Source organism: Saccostrea echinata, unplaced genomic scaffold, assembly GCF_033153115.1.
Source record: "Saccostrea echinata isolate AGI-Se365-2 ecotype Australia unplaced genomic scaffold, CSIRO_AGI_Sech_v1 ptg000054l, whole genome shotgun sequence".
NCBI lineage: Eukaryota > Metazoa > Mollusca > Bivalvia > Ostreida > Ostreidae > Saccostrea > Saccostrea echinata.
The window spans coordinates 65,037,697-65,061,410 of record NW_026889803.1 but is presented as its reverse complement, the minus strand read 5'-3'; the positions used below and the strand labels follow the sequence as shown (position 1 = coordinate 65,061,410).

At 33.1% G+C, this 23,714-nt stretch overlaps 2 protein-coding genes and 1 long non-coding RNA gene across 7 annotated transcripts in view; 1 reads left to right on the top strand and 2 right to left on the bottom strand.

The window, feature by feature from the left end:
- Positions 1-3,763: 3,763 nt before the first annotated feature.
- Positions 3,764-6,497, top strand: LOC133172376 (uncharacterized). The gene is made up of 3 exons (XR_009718933.1): positions 3,764-3,795; positions 5,208-5,319; positions 6,362-6,497. It is a non-coding gene; the product is annotated as an uncharacterized LOC133172376 (long non-coding RNA).
- Positions 6,498-11,390: 4,893 nt separating this feature from the next.
- The window catches only part of LOC133206403 (transcription initiation factor TFIID subunit 10-like), a 29,086-nt gene continuing 16,762 nt past the window's right edge, over positions 11,391-23,714 (bottom strand). For 2 of the 5 annotated variants that reach the window (XM_061342366.1, XM_061342369.1), the window contains exons 2-5: positions 14,118-14,260; positions 11,899-11,963; positions 11,708-11,816; positions 11,391-11,597 (exon numbers count right to left, since the gene is read on the bottom strand). In XM_061342366.1, coding sequence (XP_061198350.1) covers positions 11,508-11,597; positions 11,708-11,816; positions 11,899-11,963; positions 14,118-14,260 — 407 coding nt within the window. In that variant the 3' untranslated portion in view covers positions 11,391-11,507. Of the gene's footprint in view, positions 11,598-11,707; positions 11,817-11,898; positions 11,964-14,117; positions 14,261-14,618; positions 14,644-23,214; positions 23,246-23,296; positions 23,346-23,714 lie in introns of those variants that run through there. The other 3 variants (XM_061342368.1, XM_061342370.1, XM_061342371.1) reach the window with 3 other exon arrangements.
- On the bottom strand, positions 14,981-22,464 carry LOC133206402 (chloride intracellular channel protein 2-like). Its single transcript, XM_061342365.1, has 2 exons — positions 22,214-22,464; positions 14,981-20,188 (listed from the first exon to the last, which is right to left on the bottom strand). The coding sequence occupies exon 2, from the start codon at positions 20,024-20,026 to the stop codon at positions 19,256-19,258; it is 771 nt and encodes a 256-aa protein (XP_061198349.1). The 5' UTR covers positions 20,027-20,188; positions 22,214-22,464; the 3' UTR covers positions 14,981-19,255.

Below are 23,714 nucleotides of genomic sequence, written 5' to 3'. Positions count from 1 at the left end.
CACCAAAATTATAAAATTGATGCCTCCTGGGCAAAGCGTTTGTGCCCCAGCTGAAGCTAAGCTGATCATATGTGAAAAACATAACACCTTTAAAAATCTCATTAACTCGTGAGTATCTGTGTCGGAAACCCACGGTTGATTACTGGTCCTTACTCTCTCTCTCCATCATCTGTGTGAGGGCCAGGTGATGGAGGAGCAACCATAATCAACCCTGGGATTCCGACGAGGCTATCAGACAAAATATTTACTTAATTATGATTATGATTAACACTAAGCCCTCTAGCGAAATTTTATTTATGACCCATAGATAAAATCCTAGGGTGGGGTTTGTCTGGCCATATCTTTAAAGAATTGCATCTCTGAAAAATCTTCTTCTTTACATATATATACCGGTATACATACATACATATATGTAAATCTGAACATTGACAACTAGTAAGGGAAATAACTTACATTATAAAGATACAAAAGTTGCATAAAATACCAATGTAAAAGGGAGTCAGGAAGTCAAAAGATGGACAGTTGCTAGGGAGAAGACAGTGCGTGGAACATGTGCCCTTCAATTCATTGAATGCACTGCTAAGTGTACGCATGGCGGAATAGATATACAATGCGCTATGAAAAGGTTATTAATAAAATATTTTTTTTGTTTTGAAATAGCTGAAAACTAGACGCTCAAGCACAAGTTGCGAGTCTACATGAAATAAATAAAATATGTATACGCAATTTAAGGTCAAGATCTAGTAAATGAAAGGAGCCTACAGATTTCTCAAATTTGAGAACTGAATTCCTTTTATGATGCTTTATAACTATAGCTTGGTCAAATAAGGTGTACCGGGGTATAATTTGTAGGTAAACAAGACGAAAACTCATATTTTAAACTGCCATTTTCAATGAAAAATTAAGAAAGTCAGTCATGAATGTGTGAGTTTTTGTCATATCAGACAAATGAAATGTATCCAGATTGCCTACAGTCTCTCAGAAAACGATAATTTGTATGTTCTTAGCCTCTTCCTTCAAATAATGTGAAATTGAATATAGGTACCGGGATTACTTTTTACACGATTTCAAATTGAATGCCATGAAAATACTTTATTTTCTGCATAATTCTATTAGAGTTACAAAGTACGGGAAAAAGAAAGTTTGAATTGATTATGACGTCATAATGGATCTAGCATCAAAAAGACTAAAAGACTTTAACGTAGGTCGCGGGTTTGCTGACGTCGTTAAAACTGGGTACGCAATTTATATAATTTGGGCGACTTTCTTGTGCACATCTGATTATGACGTCACAATGAAAAAGAAATCTGGATATGAACACAAGGTTCAACTGACCCTTTTTTTCCTTTGATCGTATTTGAATTAACAGGGTTTTTTAAAAATAAAAAATGCATTATTTAAAAAAAATGCAAATACCAAGAGATTAAACTTTATTTCTAAAAAGGACATATTTAAATTATATATATAGATCTACAGATTTATCACAAATTAAATACTGCTAAGGTACGATGAAACATATAGACAATTTTTTAGCGACACTGACCTCCTGTTAGGGGACAACTATTTGATTCTGAGGGAGAGGGAGTGGCGAATTTTACCGAGACAGATTGTTTATTTTCATGTCGGTAAAGGACAGGTTATCTATTTCCAAAAAGAAAAAAAACAAGGACAGTTTATTTATTTCTTCTTCACTGAAAAAAGTCTGACAAGCAAAAAAAAAAAAAAAAGAAAAAGAAAGAAAGAAAGAAAGAAAGAAAAACATCAAAGTTGAAAACTCCCATTGGGGGGGGGTGCTATAATTTTTTTTCTTGCCCAGTCGAGGACAGATTTTTTATTTTCAACATTTCCGATGACAGCTTATTTATTTCCATAATCTGCAAGCCCCCCCCCCACCCCCACCCCATCCCCGAATGAAATGTTCGTCCCCTAAGCAACAGCTTGCAATGCTGTTACCTACAGATTTTATTCACTCTGCTTTCCATGTCAAACTAGTAGAATTAAAGTTCTAAAAAAATAATAATAATAATAATAATAAAAAAAACTGGCTGTTGATTACGTCAGATAAAATTAATTTTAAATTCTTGTCCCGTTAACCCCTCTGAAAATGTGGTATGTAAAATAAATATTTTGTTTAAATATATACTGAAAATATATTGTACTTAGTCGGACGATATTTGGCAGAAATTCGTAGATTTGAAAACCTTGCTGGTCTAAATAAAAACATTTTATATAGTTACTTGAATGATACCGTTTTCTTCCAGCACGCTGGAAAAGAAAAATACACAGACAAATGTAAGGATACGTCTAATCTTCTGTTGTTTTACGTCCCTTGCGAGAATTCACTAATATAAGACGTACAAAAAACCTAATCTGAAGAGAAACATGTCTAATAATCATTCCATTAATATTGAATTATTATGATACGCTTCACTGGTCACTTGAAAGCAGACAGACGTGAATTTCTTTTTTATAAAAATTATTTTATCTTATTTTTCTGCACTGAATACCGGATAGATATTCACGACGTCAAGCATGACGTTGCGATATTTTATGACTTCGTTCTTAAAAATGTTACATTTTGCGATATAAAAGCAATTATCCACATTAAATAACGCGAAAACTAACCCGAAGACATATTAATTTTATCACATTAATTTATTTCAAATCAATTCTTTGTTAAAATACCAAAGGGGAAACGATTTCGTCTGCACCATTTAAAAGTTATTGATATATTTTTAAACAAAATCTTGCGTCAAAAAGAGCCGAAAACGACGTTTTTCTTATATAATTCAATAGAATACCGTCAAAAATGTTACGACAACAATGGCATGTTTAAGATTTAATTACACAAAAACGGTGCAGACGAATTTTATAAAATTTTCAGAGAATGTAAAACGAAGGTATAGAATTCATATAACTGATTTTCACGGTATGTTTTCGGACACTTTTAAATGGCCTGCAAACCCGCGACCTACGTTAAGGGTTTGGTTTTGTGTTCATTCAAGTGAAACTCGTATGAAATAAAAATCTCAATATCTTAATAAATACTTCTTCCTTACTCTTGAAAACTGACCTATGACACCTTCCATGGAAAAGCTGTCTTGACATGTATGCAGTTTGGTTGTCACTTGCAGTGTCTTGCAGCAATAATGTGCATATTACACTTGCAGGACTGCACAGCTACAGGTCTAACAAAACAATAACACGACATTTGTTATATATGTGCAGATAGTTGAACGTCAAGGGTACAGCTATTTGTTTCGTTCCTAGCAATTCTGTGCGTACTTTTTCCATATCTGTCTGTTTTTCATCAACTAGGCATGTCCGCCATGCGAAATCCGTGGGCTGCCATTCCGGTATTGAAACTACTGACTATTTCTGTAATCTGATGTCTCTAGTAACCCAATTACACAAAGCAATTAGAGAGACATCTCTTAAAACATCTCAAGCTATTAGAATGTATTGGTCGAAATTTTTAATATTATTTATCATAAGAGTAACATCGATGTTTACGTCATATCAGAGAATGCTCCGTCTTTGATTTTACAATGCACCAGATAAATTAATACGCGCCCAGTTTTAGCAGTTCCGACTGAAGTTAACGTCTGTTATTTCTTTTGCAGGTAAGGTTATGAATTACTTTTTATCAAATAAGCATATTAATCCTACAGATGTAGGACAATGTCATATAATATTGAAAAAATATTGCAGGGAAATTAAGAACTATATTCATTCTGCGTAGTTTATATCTGAGGTCTGTCATGCGATATTCGGCTAAACTGAAAGTAGGAGCTGGTAGGTAGATTTTTTGTCTTTATTGTGAATTATGAGCCTTTTCTCAGATATATAATATAACTCCTATTATCAGTAATACATTTTGAGTATGACAACGCCTGCGATCTGATGCACATCAATTTTAAAAAGGTTAAACGTTATACGAAGGATCCGAGAATTTCCACGTGTTTCTTGCAGACCACAATTTGGTAGCGGGTAATATTTAAGGTTACTCTAATAAATGTTACTATGTTTCAAAATACTAAAGGTATTCGTCATTGTATCAACGTATAGTTCATACAAAAACAGGGTTTCAAATATTATGAGTAGCGTAAATAACTAAATTTTGTTTTCTTTAATGAGCGATTTTTGTGTAAGATCCTTCATTGAGCCCCAGACACACCAAGTTAAACGTCCAATGACAGCTAAGTGAAATGGCTCTACGTAGTACACATATATGGTAAATCAGTTGTGTTATTTGTTAATCAAAATTTTGATATTCAAATTTTATTGCTTTTTTGTTTTACTTTTTGTAAAAGGGATGCAAGTATATATTATTAATTATTTACATGTATATAAATAATATTCACATAAGTTTGTTCTATGTATACAAACCATTATTTTGGACTTGGTCATTCTAATTTGCAGATTAGTGCAGTATACATATAAGTTTTCATGGGGAAAAGTATAAATTAAATGATAAAAATTTTCAAGGATGTCAACTTAATTTGGTTTTTGCTTGATATGTAAATTGTTCATCAAATGAAGAGTGCAGCAAAATTGAAAAATAACTTCCTTTTTTTTTAAATAAGAAAATTGCATAAAGTATTAATTATTTTCTAGTTGAAATGGTTAAGATTGAAAAATTGAATTTCTGCAACTGCATTGATTTCATCAAAAAGGGAGTAATAATATTGAATTTATTCTTGTAGAAACCTCTAAGACATTTCTATAAAAATTGAAAACAACTAATGAATGTACATGTAGCCACCACTTTATCTCAAAGGTTATTATTATTATTATTTTTTGAGGACCTGCATTTTAATGGTACAGATAAACCTTGTTATTTCTATCCTGACTATCCTGATATGGTACCAATAAAAAAAAACCCCAAGAAATCCGATAGTTTGACACATTAAGGTTAAAATGCTTAAAGAAAAAAAGTGACTTTCAATGAAATATGAAGATAACAAACAATACCCAAATTCAAATTGAAATTCACATTTATTGATGTTCTTGAGATTGAAGCAAAACTCTATTCTTATAAGGTAACAGAGAAAAAAGTTTTATTGAGCCAGTTTCAGGAAATAAATACCATTCAGTTAAAATACTGACACCTTCAACAAAGATTAATACTAATATCTAGATTTAAAAGAATTGTTTTTGAACTTTTTTCCTAAACTTTATTATAACTATGTTTACCATGTTTACAGAATGCCTTGTTTCACAAAAAAGAACACTGCTCAGATATTTTCTCTGGACTGCCAATTTCTGCATTTCATGTGATACCTGTGTTGGAGCCCTCCCAAGAACCTCCCCTGTAAGGTGAGTTTTATATCACAATGAAATGATTCTGTAAATTTAATAGACGTGTATAAGGGTATAAGGTAGATGTTATAATCACAGTGAGCTGACTAGTCATTTTCATTTTGTATGATTGGATTCAGATGTTATTCTATGGGTAATGAATGAAAGAATGTACAATTTTTATGATGAGAAATATATATGCGGTTGGATGAAAAGAAAGATCTTGTTTAAGTGAATGTTGTGTATATGTCCATCACATTGTCTCAAGCCATGGTTGGAGTCCGCCTACAGCTCTCTCCTACCCGTGGCTGCTTGAGCGAATAAAGTATTGTAATCATGAATAATCAAACCTTATGACTGTGATGTCACGTTATAAATCAAATAGATATAAAAATAATTGTTTATATTGCAGTTGACTTTAATGATAAAAAACAAATGTTAGGTAAACAGTGACTGAAAAAAGAAAAGTCACATCTGAGGTTATTTTTAAATAATTGAAAACTTCAATCTCTTTTGGAAGGAACTGTTTCTGATCATCTTCTTGTAGCTTACTAACACATATGTCATCATATCAGGTTTTTAAAATTCTGCCATCAAATCCTTACCTTGTCATTTAACCTTCAGATTTTGTACCGATATTTGTTTGCTTTATTTGACTATGATCTTGTATGCTTGTCTCATCTACTTCCCAAGGCAGGATGACATGACCATCACTTGGGTTTACCTTGATCTTATTTATGGTTGACCTCTTTATAAACAGATTAAACTCATTTATCTTTATATGGATTAAACTACTCTGATCTACACAATTGTAAATTAAAATGAGATACATGTATATTCAATGCAACAATCAGTGTTGGCCAACATTTACAATGTGACCATCATTGTTGAGGGATGTGTAGTTTTTGACCCTGAAATTTGCATGGCTATCTTTGCATGCTTTTTACTTAGTCATGATGTAAAGATTTAACTTGCAATTCAAGTTCCTTCTTTGAGAGTGATCAACAGTATTGGTTTTTTAGTGATATGTTATAAATTATTCATATTTAATATTTTACAGATTTCAAAGTTAAGGAGATCATTCAAATGATAGTGGTTTTGGTCCATGTTGGTTTGTCTCAACAGTTAATCTTTTGGAAAGCAGTGTTGGAGAAAATATCAGCAACATGTGAAGACTGTGATTTAGTTTCATACGATATGACTTGAGAAAGTTAATATTTCTGATTTCATGGTTGTATGTACAAATACATTGAACTTTCCAAACACCACTGAAAAAAAAACATGATGACCATAAACAAAAGTACATATTTGAACTTTCCACAAGTTTACAATGAGAAACATTTTGGGATCTTGATACAGGATATTTTAATAATGTTTTATCTAATTTATTGTTTAGTGCATTAAATGCAAAAAATGTTTTAAAGTCACTCTTGTGAAACACATGCTTAGAACACAGGTCTCAAATATCTTAGAGTTATATTGTTAGAATTGAAGCTTATTTATAAAATTATACCTTATATCTTTAAAGAAACTTTCTAAAAAGTAGTCAAACTTGCATATGCTGGTTAACACGTTAAAAGAAATAATATATCCTGGAAGTGATTAAGAATAAAAAAGTTCATTTATCATCCTTTTCTTTTGTTCTTCTTGGTGACTTTTTTTTACAATAATCAAAGACATTTTACATTTTAGCTCATCTGAACAGAGGCTCTATTGAACTTTTCTGATCAAAGAGTCTCTGGTGTCTGTCCATCTGTCTTCCATAAAAATTAAACCCTAAAATAGGGGTATCAAAGTTTGACATGGGAATAGATAGGAAAAAATCATCCTTTAATGAACAACAAGGTAATGATTTACTCATAATTTAATGCAAGCATCCTCAAGTAGTGAAGATCAAGTTGGTCTAAATCATGGGCCAGACCTAATATTATACCGGTAATAATATTAAAATATTTCTTATTTGTATTTTTTTCCACTTTTTTCTTCTTCAAATAAATCTGAGAAAAGATTTAATATATAAATTGGTAAATGCATGTATACATGTGATAAAAAAACTTAAGAAAACATATAAGCCATGTTAGCCATGTTGATAATGAAATATCCTCATGTTGTGGAATCAGTTTTGGATTATACATGGCTTTATGACCCCAGGGTGGGGCCACAGTATTGGCTCAAAGTTTTTATGAGAATTAAGGGGGATAAGAATGTCTTGGAAATCTGAAGAACACCAAGGTGACTCAACTGAACATTGTGGGCCAGGCCTCTTATTTAAATTGCACATTTTCATTCCACCTGCAGATTTTTAACATCTTCTTTGGCATATTTTTTAAGGAGAAAATTATTTTTCTAACATTAATTTAGCTGTGTTTTGTACACACCATAGAGTAATACTTTAGATATATCTGGGCTTTCATATTAAGTGCTATTTTTAGATCAAGAGGGAGTCTCTTTAATTCTATTTTTAACACATTGCCATGTGGTTGGGACTACTTTCATGGCTAACATTTTCTTGTTGAACTAACATGTATGCATTTAAAGAATTGTACCTATTGTAGTGAGTTTACGTTTAAAACAAAGGTTTTTCACAAATAGTTGTAGCCACTTAATTGGTTTAACTATTTCATATTTTTTTGGATTTTTTGGTGCACTACTAAAACCTGTGGCTGCGCATTCCTGCAGGTATATTGTGCACTTCATAGCTGCAAACTGCTGCAAGTGTCAATTAAGCTGCATATACCCAGAGATTGTTTTCATTATGAAGATGACATGGACAAGTTTTCAAGTGCTAGCAAGGCTTAATTTTTGAGATATTAAAGTTTTTATTTTTAGTGAGTCTCACTTGGCTGCACACAAAACCAAACCCTTAAGACTTTTTTCGTTTACTAGATCTTGACCTTAAAAGATTTATGGATGACTTGAAAATGAGTGTCGAAAGTAACGCCATAACAACGTCGGGTAACATTCTAGCACTGCGGCGATAAAAAAGACCTTACTCTGTGTTTGTGTTAATATTTTAAAAAGTATTGCATATACCTAAATCAAATTTTAAGGCAAAAGTGAAAGAAGATAAATATATAAGTATATAATTTTTTGTTGATAACTTTTGATTTTTAAAAGATTTTATGGAGGTTGGTTCAACCCTTGTACACATACTAGTACTTTTATTCACTATACCCCCCTGCTTGAAAAGTGGGGGGGGGGGTATATATAGTGATCGGGATGTCCGTCCGTCCGTTACGCTTCGGGGTACACATCTCTTATCCGCAACTCCTCCAATACCACTCAATAAAAGATGGGCGAACAAGGCGAGCGCAGTCCTATAGTGCAACAAACATGTAGGTGAAAAATTAAATCTCAATTATAGCAAAATTTTCTTTGATATTTCATCTAAATTTAAAGTATACTTTATGTAAAATCTACACAATTTGCATAAATCTCACTAAGATTGAAATTATTTGCCTATGAAATAGCATACACACACTAGAGAGGGCAAAAAGGATCATTTTCTCATTATAAAACACAATTTTTCGATATGAATGGGTCTTCGCTCCATATTTTTCAAAGTCTATCTTCAAAGTTTGCGAAAAAATATACATTTTCTGGTCAACAAAAACATGGAGCAAAGATCCACTATACTTTACAAATACACTTTTATGACACAACATTCGCATCTTTTCGAAAAATAATTGAAGTCCATTTAGTCAAGGGTCATATCCTAAACATGATTTAAATGCCACAATTCAAGAGCTGTGTAGCGTAACGTCTCAAAGGAACGAGATAACTGTTTATTTACGTTTGTATTTGTTGTTGTATGCTGATGATACAGTTATTTTAGCAGAGTCAGCTGCTGAACTGCAAGCTTCTTTAAATGCAATGTACTTGTACTGTCAAACTTGGAAGATGCAAGTTAATTCTCTTAAAACAAAAGTGTGTTATTTTTTCTCGCTCTAACATGAACACTGATAATTTACATTTTACTTATAATGGTGATAGACTAGAAATTGTTAGAAACTTTCAATATCTTGGAATAATTTTTTCTAGTAAAGGTACTTTTAATGACGCAAAGTCACATCTGGTACAACAAGCCAGAAAAGCTATGTATATTGTTCTTAGAAAATCCAGGAAATTAAATTTACCTATTGATATGCAACTGCAACTTTTTGACACCATGGTTGTTCCTATTTTGTTGTATGGTGTAGAAATATGGGGTTTTGAAAACTGCAGCATTTTAGAATCCTTTCATATGGAATTTTGTAAAAAAAAATTTGAAAGTTAAAAAGACTACTCCTCATTGTATTGTTTATGGAGAGCTGGGTAGAATACCACTTAGTATATTAGTAAAGTCTAGAATGGCTGGTTTCTGGCAAAGGATTTTGTGTGGTAAAAATGAGAAAATTTCCTTCACATTGTACTCAATTTTGTATCAATTTAGCTCAAAAGGTTTTTACCATTCAAAATGGCTCATGGAAATTAAGAATATTTTACATGATTGTAATTTGGATCTAATGTGGAATGCTCAGTATGTTGATAAATCATGCAAAATTGGTGTGTTGGTTAAGAATACATTAAGAAATAGTTTTATCCAAGACTGGAATGTAAATGTATTAAATTCTCCAAAATGCCTTAATTATAGAATGTACAAGTGTGATTTTGGTTTTGAAAATTATCTAAACATGTTACCAAATGATCTAAGATTATATTTATGTAAATTTCGTTGTGTCAGTCAAAACTTGCCAATTGAAGCTGGTAGATTTTATAGTATTGATAGATCTGAGAGACATTGTAACCTCTGCAATAACAATGAACTTGGTGATGAGTTTCATTATTTATTTAAGTGTCCTTTTTTTAAGAATGAAAGACAGAAATTTATACCTAGCAATATTTACACAAATCTAAACACAATATCTTTTTATAATTTGATGAATACTTCTGATATATATGAACTAATAGGTTTAGCTAAGTTTTGTAAAACTGTTCTTAAATTATTTCATGCCTGAACTTCCTGTAAACGATTTTTTTTTATACAAACGTCAGTACTGTCCATATCAAAGTTCTTTTTGTGGTTCATTATGTTAACTGTTCACATGTTGATTTGTTCAATTGTTAAACTCTTATTGTACTAACATACCCCATGTGGGGGCTTTAGTGAAAATAAAAGTTTCAAAAAAGTTTCAAAGTTTCAAAGGAAAACGGTTCTCAAGATTTTTATTGATTAGGGTTCGAATCCCATGAATACCACATTATTTTTTTAATTCCAGAATAATTTTTGCTGAGAAAATTTTCCTCAGAAAAGTTCTGTTTATCATAATTTCACAAATTTCAATAATGAGAACTTTACTCTAAATACTAAATTCATAAATTGATTATGATTTTTATATATCTGAAGCTATAGGCATTCTGCGCGCCTTGTTCACCCATCTCCTTAAATGATCCTTTCACAGAATCTTTGCTAAACAGTACCATTGTGCACCTCCTATTTCACTTTTTGATCGGACACATATTTCGGGTTTCCAATAGCAAAACATAGACTTTGCCATTATAATCTTCTGGGAGGCGGAGGTATCATTTTGTGAGCTCATTGATCACGGTACCTCTATAGTTTTCCTGTAGAACTGTTTTCATTTTCCCCGTTTCACAAATTCTGAACTTATTAATTATGTGAATTTAATGAATTTGGTATTACACTAAACATGACCAACTTATGACAAGACCTTGACAAATAAAAAAAATCAAGTATTACATTTATAATTTCATTTTGTACGTGATGACTTGGTATTACACTAAAAATGACCACTTGTGACAAGACTCGATCCTAAAGTTTGATTCGACATTGTTATTATCTGTTCTCTCCATATCACTTATAACGAGTATAAGTGGAAGCTGTACGTGTAGTTTGTAAGAAATAGTAAGGAAAATATAAAATGTAATTTAGTAGTTTCCTTTAATTTTGATTCAAGTTTCCGAAGATGGAACATGATGCAAGGTTTGAGTTTGCTGCTGAACACTTGTTTGGAATATGTAATGTTTAGCATAGGAAAGAAAATCAAAGCCCAACATCGGTTAAATATATATATATATATATAAAAATGTACACGTAGGAATATATTTATTAAGAGAATGTCAAATGATAAAAAAAGAAATAACAAAAATGAGTTTCAATATAAATGTACAATAAATTGTTCGTAATTATTTCCAAATGTTTTCAGTCATATGAAATACGCAGGCTTTTTAACGTTGATGCCGTATTCCGCAAGAGCCGGGGTTAGATCGTCCATCGTCAGTGTTAGTTTCTTGTCCTGAAATTTACATCACATTATGATAATATGATAATATTTTAATTATGATATTTATTGCAATATCGGTACTTTTGTAGTGCTTTAAATCATCTGAACAATTTTGATCATACCTTTCCTTTGTTCTTCGACTGAACAGATCCTTTCATTTTGCAGTGTTGTAGGGCATCATTTGCTATGTCAGAAATGAACTTTTGGGCTGCTATAGAAATGAGTCGTGTTCTGAAAAGTTATAAATACATAAATACATGTATAATTGCGATGTTACCACGAAGGAAAGATAACTCTAACTAAGCATACTTACACTCGAGGGTCTGAGGCTTCAAAACCTGCGCGATTCAGATAAAACGCTGTCACAGAATCTGGAATCTGAAGAAAAATAATTTAAAACTAGAACTGTCCAATAGGGACAAATACCCCCCGCTGGGTTTTTCAGAGAAAGTACCAAATCACTAATGTTTTCTAGATGTGAGAGGTGTTCACAATTTCCTTAAACATTTCCAGTGAAAATTTAATTACTCATTATATTTTTTATATGTCCGTCTTAAGACGGGACGTATTATGTTATAGCGTTCATGTCCCTCCGTCCGTCTGTTAGCTTTTTCATGTCCGGCTTATTATTTAGTCTTATTTTTTTCATTATGTTCTTTACAGCAATCTGTAACAAGAAAAATTCCACCTCTCCCATGGGTGTAATGATCAGGCACTGGTCAAGGAAAATTTTGATAGCAGAAAATTGCATGTCAAATTAGAGATAAATTAATGAGTTTAGTGTGAGGTGATAACTGGCAGAGCATCTCTGATCAAGCAGGTGTTATCTACATCTCTTGGGAAATGGGCAAAAGGAATCAGTCTCTTAATTAATTGCTTGTGTTGTATTGAATTGTTCTTGTTGGCTAGTCTTACTTTCAAGATAAATTTGATGTAATTAAAACTAATTTGATATTGTTTATAATAATTAAAACTTATATGATATTGTATAATATAATTTAAACTAATTATTTATTGTACATTTTTTATTTGAATTTTTATATCTTTACAACAAATTGCAGACTGCCTTGTCTCACTAAGATGTCATTCGACCAATTGAATCTAAACTGATTATGATAATTTAACAATATTTGATGGGCGTATAATGCTGTGGTGGGGCACTTTATTTTAATGAATGAAACTAAGGTGCAGCCTAATAAAATATCAACACTAATAATTACAGTGTTTTTTATTACATTGAAAAAATAGTTTGCAACTATCTGTCATCTTTGTGAGACATGACACTCTGCAAATTGATTGTTGAAAAAAAAAAATATCATAATTAATTATACAAAATCAAATTGATTTTAATACCTTTATATCAAACTCATTTTAAAAATAAAAGGCTGGTTTTAGTAACTATGTATTTTGACAGACATAAATAACAATTAAGAGACTTAGACAACAGAGATCTTTATTTCTTTCTGCCCAATTCCCCGGAGATATAGATAAGACCTGCCTGATCAGAGATGCCCTAACAGCTTCCCACACTGAACTCATTAATTAATCTTTAACTGGATGCATGTCCACTCATTACTCCCAAGGGACAAATGGATTTACACTATCTGCTGTGTAATGTAAAAACTGTTTTTAATACTTTGTGGGTTTTTTTTTAGTTCTAATGAGTAGTTTTAAGCTGTAGTTCACATTTTTGTACAGATGTTCTAGATTCTATGTCTCAAACCTTAGACATGAACCCGAAATGACTAAGTCAATAAAAATTTTTAAAAAACACCTGTAAAATGCAGAAAAATTATCAAATAATGTTGAAAATACCAGGTGCACATCTTCATATGGTAAATAATAAGTGTACAAATTTTCATACAAATCTATGCAATAGTTTCTGGGAACAGATCCAGACAAAACCACATAATAAAAATGAAAAAACACCTGTAAAATGCAGAAAAATTACCCAATCATAATGAAGATACCAGGTGCACACCTTCATATGACGAATAATAAGTGTACAAATTTTCAGACAAATCCTTCCAACAGTTTCCAAGAAATGGTCAGGACAAAATCTCGTCTACAGACAGACGGACAGACGGACAGACAGACGGACAGACAGACGGACATGTTGATTCCAATATACCCCCCCTAAACTTCGTTTGCGGGGGGTATAATAAAAAGGAGTGTAATACATACTGCATACTTCTAATGACTTTTTAAAGAATAATTACTATTAACTTTGTGAGATGATAACAGATGAAAAGTACAAAAGGGGGGAGGGGTAATAGATAATGTTTCTTCATGAGAAACTCTAAACTATACTTAAAAGATTTAATAACAATTTCAGTTAATCTAGAATAACAAACAAAACTGATAATTTAATTTTGTAATTTAATGAATTATATTATTTAATAAAACTGATAGACAAAAGCATTTTAAGGGGACATACGAAATGTGTATATTTTTCTGTTTATTTTCTCATATCATTTTAAAATGTAAAATACGCCCTGCAAATATCAAACAGTCCTTGACAATTACACATACCGTAGGGGCATAATCCTCTAATTGCTGAACAAAGTCGGTAAGGGGAACCCCCGCCGTCCTATCGTGGGTGGGCGTGGCAGAGGACGCCGTGGTGGGAGTGGCACCAGAGATCGCAGATCCCCCACTTAACTGACCGGTATCATCTAAAAATACAAGACACATTACAGAGTTTTTAATTGTGAAAGTTCCAAGCATTATATTTGGATGAAGAAATCTTCTTTTTTGAAAGTTGTAAAAAAAAATCAGTGTCGTTCGAGTAAGTTACTTGTTGAGTTTGCAACATTCTACCTCTAAGGTCAGACTTTTTTGTATTTTGCAAGGAGTAACACGATGTTTGTAACAATAAGAGTACAACAGCTATACAATGGCTATGGTTGCATGTAATAAAATAGCCAGTCTCCCACCAAGCGATTACTCCTGTTAGGTGTATGAGATATATGTACCAGCTGGTTTGTATTACATGTACTACCACACCGTTTAAAAATCAAGTTCTACACTTACTTTTAAACATGATGCTTCTTTCAGAACTGCGTAATTAGATTCTTTATGTACTATATGATAAATGTCACTTAATTATATAAAATGCCGTAAGCGTCACAGTATATTCTATAATTACTGTCTAGCGGATTCAGCAGGATAGGTGAAAATTGTACATGTACATCTAGATCTAGTATGTAATAATGTCTGTTGATACAGAAATCAAGATCGAACTCCATTTTCAGTCAACCAACTTATATATAGATGCCAGGAAAGGACCATGCTAGGGACCTATGGTAATTCAGACAATATCAATGGTCAATCCCAGCCCTTCATTATATATGGTACATGTTTGGAAACTTGTTAAATAACCAATGTACAGTAGAAATATTCTCAGCATTTTATTGAAATTAATAAACAATACAATTGTAGAATACACAACAAAAGTTTTTAACTCCATAGAAAAGCTGCTTAAAAAGTCTTTTGGGTGATGCTATAAAACACCAGTATTGAAAAATGATAACACATTACAGTAACTTATTTACACAGCTTTAAAAATCTGCACAGATCTGATAATTTATACCACAGTTTTTTCTTAGCAATGATGTTACAGCCGCTTTATAAAGATCTTAAAAGTAAGACCACCTTAAATAGTTCCTTTACTTATTACAGGTGCTTTGTTCTTCTTAAATTTTAAGGTTATCTGACCCTTTGTTTACAAAGAGAGATAACTCTTTCATTGATACATCACTGTGTCTCCTTTACAATTTGACAATATTTTGCCCTGTATGGTTACAGTAAATATGCTTTTCATCTCTACTTCTGCTAAAAAATTGTCATACTTGCACAAACATTTTTAGTTCTAGTAAGTAGACGGTCGTTTACCCCTAAAATATTAAATTTCAAAATTTAAATTTTAAACCTAAATTTGATCTGAAACCAGTGTTAGAACTCGGAGGTAAAAATGTAACAGAAACATATCATTAACATTCACAAATTTGCTGCAAAAAATGAAAATGAGCAAAAAATTTTGAGGAAACTGAAAACTTTTGTTCTTCAAAGACTGATTCTAAAAAGCAAACATAACACATTAACACAACACAACGAATAAACACTAACATGTATATGATATGGTGCATGCAACTAAAAATATCACTAGAAGAATATAATGACTAGCCTAAATAAAACTGTTCGTAACCGTTATGTAAAGTGGAGCCTCGTTAATCCGGAGCCAATAATCCAAACACTAAATCTTGTGGAAGAAGTTCATGGGGAACAATTTATATAAAGTATGTTTGCGTAAACAGGACTCTTAATTAATCTGGATGAGGGACACAAATGTCTGGATTAACAAGGCACGACTGTATATGTATATAGGGCTATAAGTTAGCTTGATACTTGGTAATGCTTAGGGTTATGCTTTTGGGAAAGAGTATATGCCTATTTTCAGTACTTTTATTTATTTCAAAAAATTGAAATTATAAACCATTTTGTTTTCAATAAATAATAGTCTATACCAGTAAGACAGTGAATCAAACTTTTTTAAAAAATTTGAATATTATTTTAATTATTTATTGGAAAGGGTTTTTTTTTTGTATTATCAGGAAACATTATACATTTATTGACTGGGTTTGAGGCCAACATGTGTTTTGTTGGACCCAAGAACCAAACTTTTTGTCTGAGGCCGTTGGCAAACAGTTTGATTCAAGGGGTCGACAAAACGCATTTTTACCGAGAACACAGTCAATAAATGTTTTGTTATACCTTTTATTTTTTGACATACATATATCTTGTGCTGGCTTCCATATTGTAAATTTTCTTTACCCGCAATGTCACTCAATGAATGCAAATATAAAGATATAGTTGATCCTGCATGCACTACTGCAGGTTTAAGACAGTGTGATGTAAGCAGTCCAGTATCTCATCGACAGGTCCAATATCTCACTCCACGGTCAAACATCAATTTTTTTATGACCACTCAGTAAAACATTGATAATGTTAGACTTCTTTAGTATAGATTTATATAGGAAGCAATTCTTAAAGGTATAATAAAATATTTTGATGAACTGTATAATCTACTTAAGTACAGCAGCTGACTTGTAGCCTTATAACATTTAACACAATTTCACTTCTATTAAATAAAACTTACTACATAAAATACAAGCAAAATACACAGATCATATAATAAAATAATCATATAATAATAAAATATTTGTGTATAATACATTGTAAATATATGTATTATTTGTAGACATAAAATGGCAAGACAATTGATGGCTATTATAGGGACTAGAATATTGCTATAGTGTAAATAAACAATACAAATAACAACCACTCAGATATAAATGTGTGCCTCCTTTGTACAACTTTACAAAAAAGATTTTCATACTTTAATTGAAAAATTTCAAAAGCCGTCAAAGTTTCAGTTAATCTTCAAACTTGATATGATTGAAAAGAAGGAACAATTTAATCTAAAACTGGATATCGATATCATCATCAGTACAAATGACATTATCTGATGCAATACATGTACACTGTAGACACTCTTGTACATACACATCCATTTTTAGAGGCTTAGTCTACATTAAAAGATTGCAGTAAAAAAAACATAGGTAATCAGAGATTACAGAGCTCACCTCAACGAATGTTGTCTTTAAGTAAGGCAAAGTCCCACACTAAACTAATAATGAGTGTGCATCCCTAGATGCAACATTTATGCAATTTTGGTCTGATAGGGCTTGGGAATAGACTTATCTGAAAACTTAAAACTAGTCACTAGTCACAGAAAATGTAAGTCAAATCCAGCATCCGAAGCAAGTTTTGAGATTGTTCGTCCCTTGATGCATCATCCATGCAAGTTTGGTTCAGATAGGCCTTATAGTTACTTGGAAATGAGATCTGCTCCAAAAACTTTAACCTGGTTACTCATCTGGAAAATGTAGGTCAGATCCAGCATCCGAAGCAAGTCCAGTACTGTGAATCCTTAGATGTATTATCCATGCAAGTTTGGTCAATATAGGGTTTATAGTTACTTGGAAATGAGATCTGCTCCAAAAACTTTAACCTGGTCACTCATCCGGAAAATGTAAGTCTAATCCAGCATCCAAAGCAAGTCCAGTAGTGTGAATCCTTAGATGTATCATCCATGCAAGTTTAGTCAATATAGGGCTTATAGTTACTTGGAAATGACATCTGCTCCAAAAACTTTAACCTGGTCACTCATCCGGAAAATGTAAGTCAAATCCAGTATCCGTAGCAAGTCCAGTACAGTGCATCCTTCGATGTATCATCCATGCAAGTTTAGTCAATATAGGGCTTATAGTTACTTGGAAATGACATCTGCTCCAAAAACTTTAACCTGGTTACTCATCCAGAAAATATAGGTCAGATCCAGCATCCGAAGCAAGTCCAGTAGTGTACATCCTTAGATGTATCATCCATGCAAGTTTGGTCTATATAGGGTTTACAGATACTTGGAAATGACATCTGCTCCAAAAATTCAACCTGGTCACTCATCCATAAAATATAGGTCAGATTCAGCATCCGAAGCAAGTCCAGTAGTGTGCATCCTTAGATGTATCATCCATGCAAGGTTGGTCAATATAGGGCTTATAGTTACTTGGAAATGAGATCTGCTCTAAAAACCTTAACCTAGTCACTCATCCGGAAAATGTAGGTCAGATCCAGCATCCGAAGCAAGTTCAGTAGTGTGCATCCTTAGATGTATCATCCATGCAAGTTTGGTCAATATAGGGCTTATAGTTACTTGGAAATGAGACCTGCTCCAAAAACTTTGACCTGCTCCAAAAACATTAACCTGGTCATTCTTTAGCTGAAATTGCAGCATCTGAAACCTTGACTGGTACAATAAAACACACTACAAGCATCCTCCATGCATCTCTAACTAATATAGGCCATAGAAGTACTTGAAAAGAAAACTGCTCCAAAAACCTTAACCTGGGATGCCGACGCCGAGGGTATTACATAAGCTCCCCCAACTTCGTTGAGGTGAGCTAAAAACTAAATCAGAAGCGAAAAAAAAAAAAAAAATGAAATTGTAAATCTTTAAATGCCAGATCTGGTATGTGAGCACAGGTATATATCATGCACTACTGCAGGTTTAAGACATACATCTGTCCCCCTAAATAACTGGGGATGTTTAAGACATGCATATGTCCCACTACATAACTGAGGATTTCCATGTCAGATCTCTTGTGGGATTATATCTCTAAATTATAATGGATTTTTAATCAGACCTGAATTATCTCCCATGATACAGACTGACAAGAGTGGAAAATGTCAAAACATGTCCCAGAGGGCATATGTTATCTAACTACGCTCACAAATGTCAACTAAATTCCAACCATCCCAGTCAAACAAACTATTTACATCTCCTCGGAATCCAAAACTTATTAATCAAGACTGAGGCGCACATGTCAAATGTTAAACTTATTAGAAAGAAAGAGTTTCAAGTTTGTGTTTCTTGCAAATTTGCTTCCTCACTCAAGTATTTGTTAAAATCCAATCCTGCATGGGTTTTTGTTCAAAAGTAGCAGTAAATACATAATATAAAAGCATGCTTAATTTGTAAACATTAAAACTATAACTCTGTTCAAAAATTCAAAAAGCATTGACATGCATGATTGTAACTGATATTTGAATCACTGTCCATTTGATGAGGGTAAATCAGGTACTTCCATGGAAAACTGAGGTTCAACATATCCATCCATTGTGTAGATTTTCTTTTTTGATTCAGAGAGAGGGGGGATTCCAGCCTTTGACTCCCATTCATGGACAATCTCCTGATCTGACGGACAGGTTTTACGGAAAGTGTCGTTTTCATATGCCCTTTTTAGGTATTGCCAAAGGCCGACCATATCATCTGGGATTTCAAAATCTTTGAATGCTTTTGCAGCTACTCGAATATGCTGAAGCTTTGGCAACATTAAACAATCAAGATGACAGAGCTCATCCCTGCACATGAACTTATGGGTACTGGTTTCTAAATAGTCATTTATTGCTTGCAATTCTTTCAAGAGGGCCTCTGGTCCATGACTGACTTGCTTAATGTAATAGGAAAACTTGGCAAAGACATCCAAACACACACTATGTGCAATCATGTTGTCGTACTTCAGAGAAGGATAAGGGAAATGTTCATCAATGTACTGTAGAATCTCATCATTATCTATCAGAATTTCATCATTATGTCTGAGAACTGGAAGACGATTAGCAAATCGTTTGAATTCTGCAGGTGGCCTGGCCATGTTGATGGTTATGACATCGTAAGTTAAGGTTCCATGCTTAGCCTTGATATCCAGAATCATGTAAAATCTCTGGCAGAATACGTTGGCTCCATAACTCTCTCCGTCTTTACCAGCCTTCACGTAAAGTTCCACATGATTGGAGGGCAGAGAATCGGACTGCCCATTCATGATGAAAAAATTTCCCCAACAAGCACAATTTCCTGTATAGACTTAATAAGATTTCTAAATGATATCACTTGAAGGATGCAATTCTAAGAATTTCTTTCTGGAAGCACTCAGCATTAGAGATCCTGTGTCACCATTTCACAGAGATGATAACTCAACCTACACCTGTAGAAAAGACGAAAACAGGGTTAAGTGGTCATTCATGTGAAATGTTACAGAAGACAGCCAATAAAAAAGGATTTAAACCGGAAAAAGTCAATGCTACTGCCACCTAGTAAAACTATGCATTCATTACAACTTAATTTAGCTACCCTGAAGACATATTTTATCATTCAAAGGATAAGAAAGTTTGCTGAAGATAAACATTGTAATTTGGTGACATTCCATAAACTCATGGCATTTTGCCATTTTTGTGTCTGCTGGTCTGGCCCCTCAAATAATAACAATTCTGACTGCTATGTAGACAATTTTACACACCTCCAGACAACAAATAAATGGAACTGATGAACTGATGCTGTACACTAACAATTTAAAGTACAAAAAGCCAGGAAATCTCAAAGCCAAAACATGAAAGAGCAATTATAGTAATAGTACTTCAATTTACATGCACAAGAATGCCCTTAGACCCTCCGATATTATTTTACAAATAAAATTTGAAACTCCATCAAACACAGGAAGCCAATCAAACAAACAAGTGCCACATCTGACGAGTTCCACAACGCTGCTGCTGCGTTTTCTTTTTCTCCTACAAATGTGAGGAGTCATGATCAGCTGTTGTAGCAAACAACACATCTCTGTCCATCAAAATATTCTCATAATATAAGCATGACCAAGCATACATTGAACTTCTGCAATGTATGCAATGTGATTATCACTAAATTAGCCATATCTTTTTTTTTTTTTTTACATTGGGATTTTAAAAAGAAAAGCTATTTTATCTTGACCATGATAAGGGCCATTTACATAGTTTCACTTTATCTTAATGAGATGGATCTTAAGGTGTAACATTTGAGTCATATCAATGTTTGACTGTTGATTTTACACAGTTTACGTTTTAAGATTGCTGGGATAACAAACATTAACTCCTTAGTTAACTGCATTTCTTTCTTTTTTGTTTATGGTCTCGCAAATAAAAAAAAAAAACATAGCTGCTGGAAAAATTGTTCTCTTGCTAAAACTTAAGTCAGCACAAAGGTAAACATGTCTTCTCCTACTTAATGAATTACAGGGTTTTTTATCAGTAGAGAGTAATGAGGGGGATGTTTTGACAATCAGCTATGACCACTTCTAGCCTGATATAATATACACACAACAAACACAATCACTGTAGTATCTACAAGGAAAATCAATACAGTGTCTAGAGACTCAGAGAGGCAAATGTTTCCTTTTAAATACAGCAGCTGGGCAGACAAGGAGTTAGGGCTAGTGTATTAAACAGCCATTGAAAGCAAATCAATCAATTCAAAGGAGCAGGGTGCACACCACTGCTTAATTGCTTACTGCTTAATTTGCTCCAGAGAGGAGCATTAGGCCACTGACAATACTCATCTCAGAATGCACAAAACTTTCTTGTTCAGATGACAAGTTTCCAACCTAACTGGTCCAACTTTGTCAGAAACCTATGGTCAATCTAGCTCATGTTTTATATGACAATACTTATCTCAGAATGCACAAAACTTTCTTGTTCAGGGGACAAATTTCCAACCTAACTGGGCCAACTTTGTCAGAAACCTATGGTCAATCTAGCTCATGTATGTATGCCAGAGTGACTTTGGGTTTTGGGCGATGATTGACCAACAAAAAATGACACAAATCTTTGAGAAAAAAAAAAAATATTGCAAATGACATATTCCAGTCTATCAGACAGCAAAGAAAAATATTCTCTCAAGAGAGAAACAGAGATGGTGATTCAGTCAGATTTGGCAACAAATAAGATACAACTCAATGAAATTCATGGCAAACTCAGTCTCTGACAGACACAAGTAACAGGGATACACTCCTATACATGCTAAAGCAATCTGTAAAATCAATACACACTCTGGTACAAAAATAGCTTTGAGCAATAAACACAGATCAATATCAAATATTAATCATACTTCTACATTTACTTACAAAAAGAAATAAGAAAATCCTACAGTTTTCATAAATTGGAATATTCCAGAAAACAATTGAAAGAAAATGGAGACTTACTGTGTCTTGAATCTGCATGAAGTGGTAAGAGTTTAAAACTCCTACAGTGTTGCGGAGAAACTGGGACACACCCAGCCCAGTGTAACTACCTGTTCAACACTGCGGCCTTCCCTCCTTATCAAATACAGGTATATATATATATATATATATCTATCAATTTCTCTCAGTCTATCAATCAAATAGACGCACTACTCCAGTCACATTCAAACAGGCACACATGAACTAATTCATGTAATATAGACGTAATGTACATGTACCGATACTGAGGGTAAACTGCTACACACAGGAGTCCTATGAATGTCAAGAAGTGTTCCTCACTAAATCCCTCATCCCTACTGCGTCTCTCTGATGTATTAATCTGTTAATGTCTGATGGATGTCTGCTCTCAGTGGCTGCAATGCTCTGTCAGTGAAAACTGCATGTGCAGTGCTCCAGAATTCACCAATCTATAATTAGACACACACCACCAATAGTCCACTCCTCTCTCTTCTCTTTCTACTCCTTCTGGCCAATCTCCCCTTTGTAATAAAATACTGGGCTGTGTGTTTATTATATTTATACACAAACATGTTGTGATTTGTGATAAATTAGACCCAATAAAAAAAAATACATATGCAAGACCACAGATCTTTTTTGGATTTGAATCTAAAAATATACATGTTTTATTCATGAGCATGTCCTCTATGCACTTTTCATAAAATCAAATGACATTAACTTTAATGAATGTATCATACAATTTCCTAAATCTGTCTCATACGGTACAAATATGGTCTGGCAATTAATTTCATAGGCCAACACCTTAACCTCAATTCTCACGCAAGCTCTCGTTTATAACCACCTACAATCTTACACCTCCACTTAATATTCTATCACTAATTCTGGATCTGTTTACCTACTTACGTGGTATATATTGAGGTAAAAAGTTACAACAGATTACTTAAGTTTGAGTCAAATCAATGCCAATCAAAGGGGGACATTTCTCAATGAGTCTACAAACATACTGGTGTTTGTCTGGAACATTCCTAAGTAGTGGGGAGGGGTTATAAATTCCTCCAGAAAATGCTTATACACCCCAATCTTTACATGTCTTATCTAGGAGCAAACCAGGTACCTCCATAAAGAATTTACACAAGGGAGTTGGCAGTTAATCAAAGATCCCAATAACACTTTGACAGGACTAAGATTGAGTAAATATGGTGGGCAGATCTGATCAGAAATATGGAACCTAAAACTGATATTAAAATTCACATTCAATCTAATGAACATGTAAAGAAAGCTTAAATTGTATATATACCGTATATACTCGCCTATAAGTCGGTCTTTTGGGAGTTAAATTTTAGTCCTATACTCTATGTCCGACTTAAAGGCGAGTCATAAAAAGGTTAGTATTTTTCTGGACGGCAAAATGTAGTATTTCATAAACATTTCCAATGATTATCGTTGAACAAAGTCTGGAATATATCATATCAATTATGTATTCTAAGATTATACATAAAGTACA

Bases quoted from the DNA above. Each gene is read 5' to 3' on its own strand.
- LOC133206402 (XM_061342365.1), bottom strand. From the start codon at position 20,026: ATGAATGGGCAGTCCGATTCTCTGCCCTCCAATCATGTGGAACTTTAC.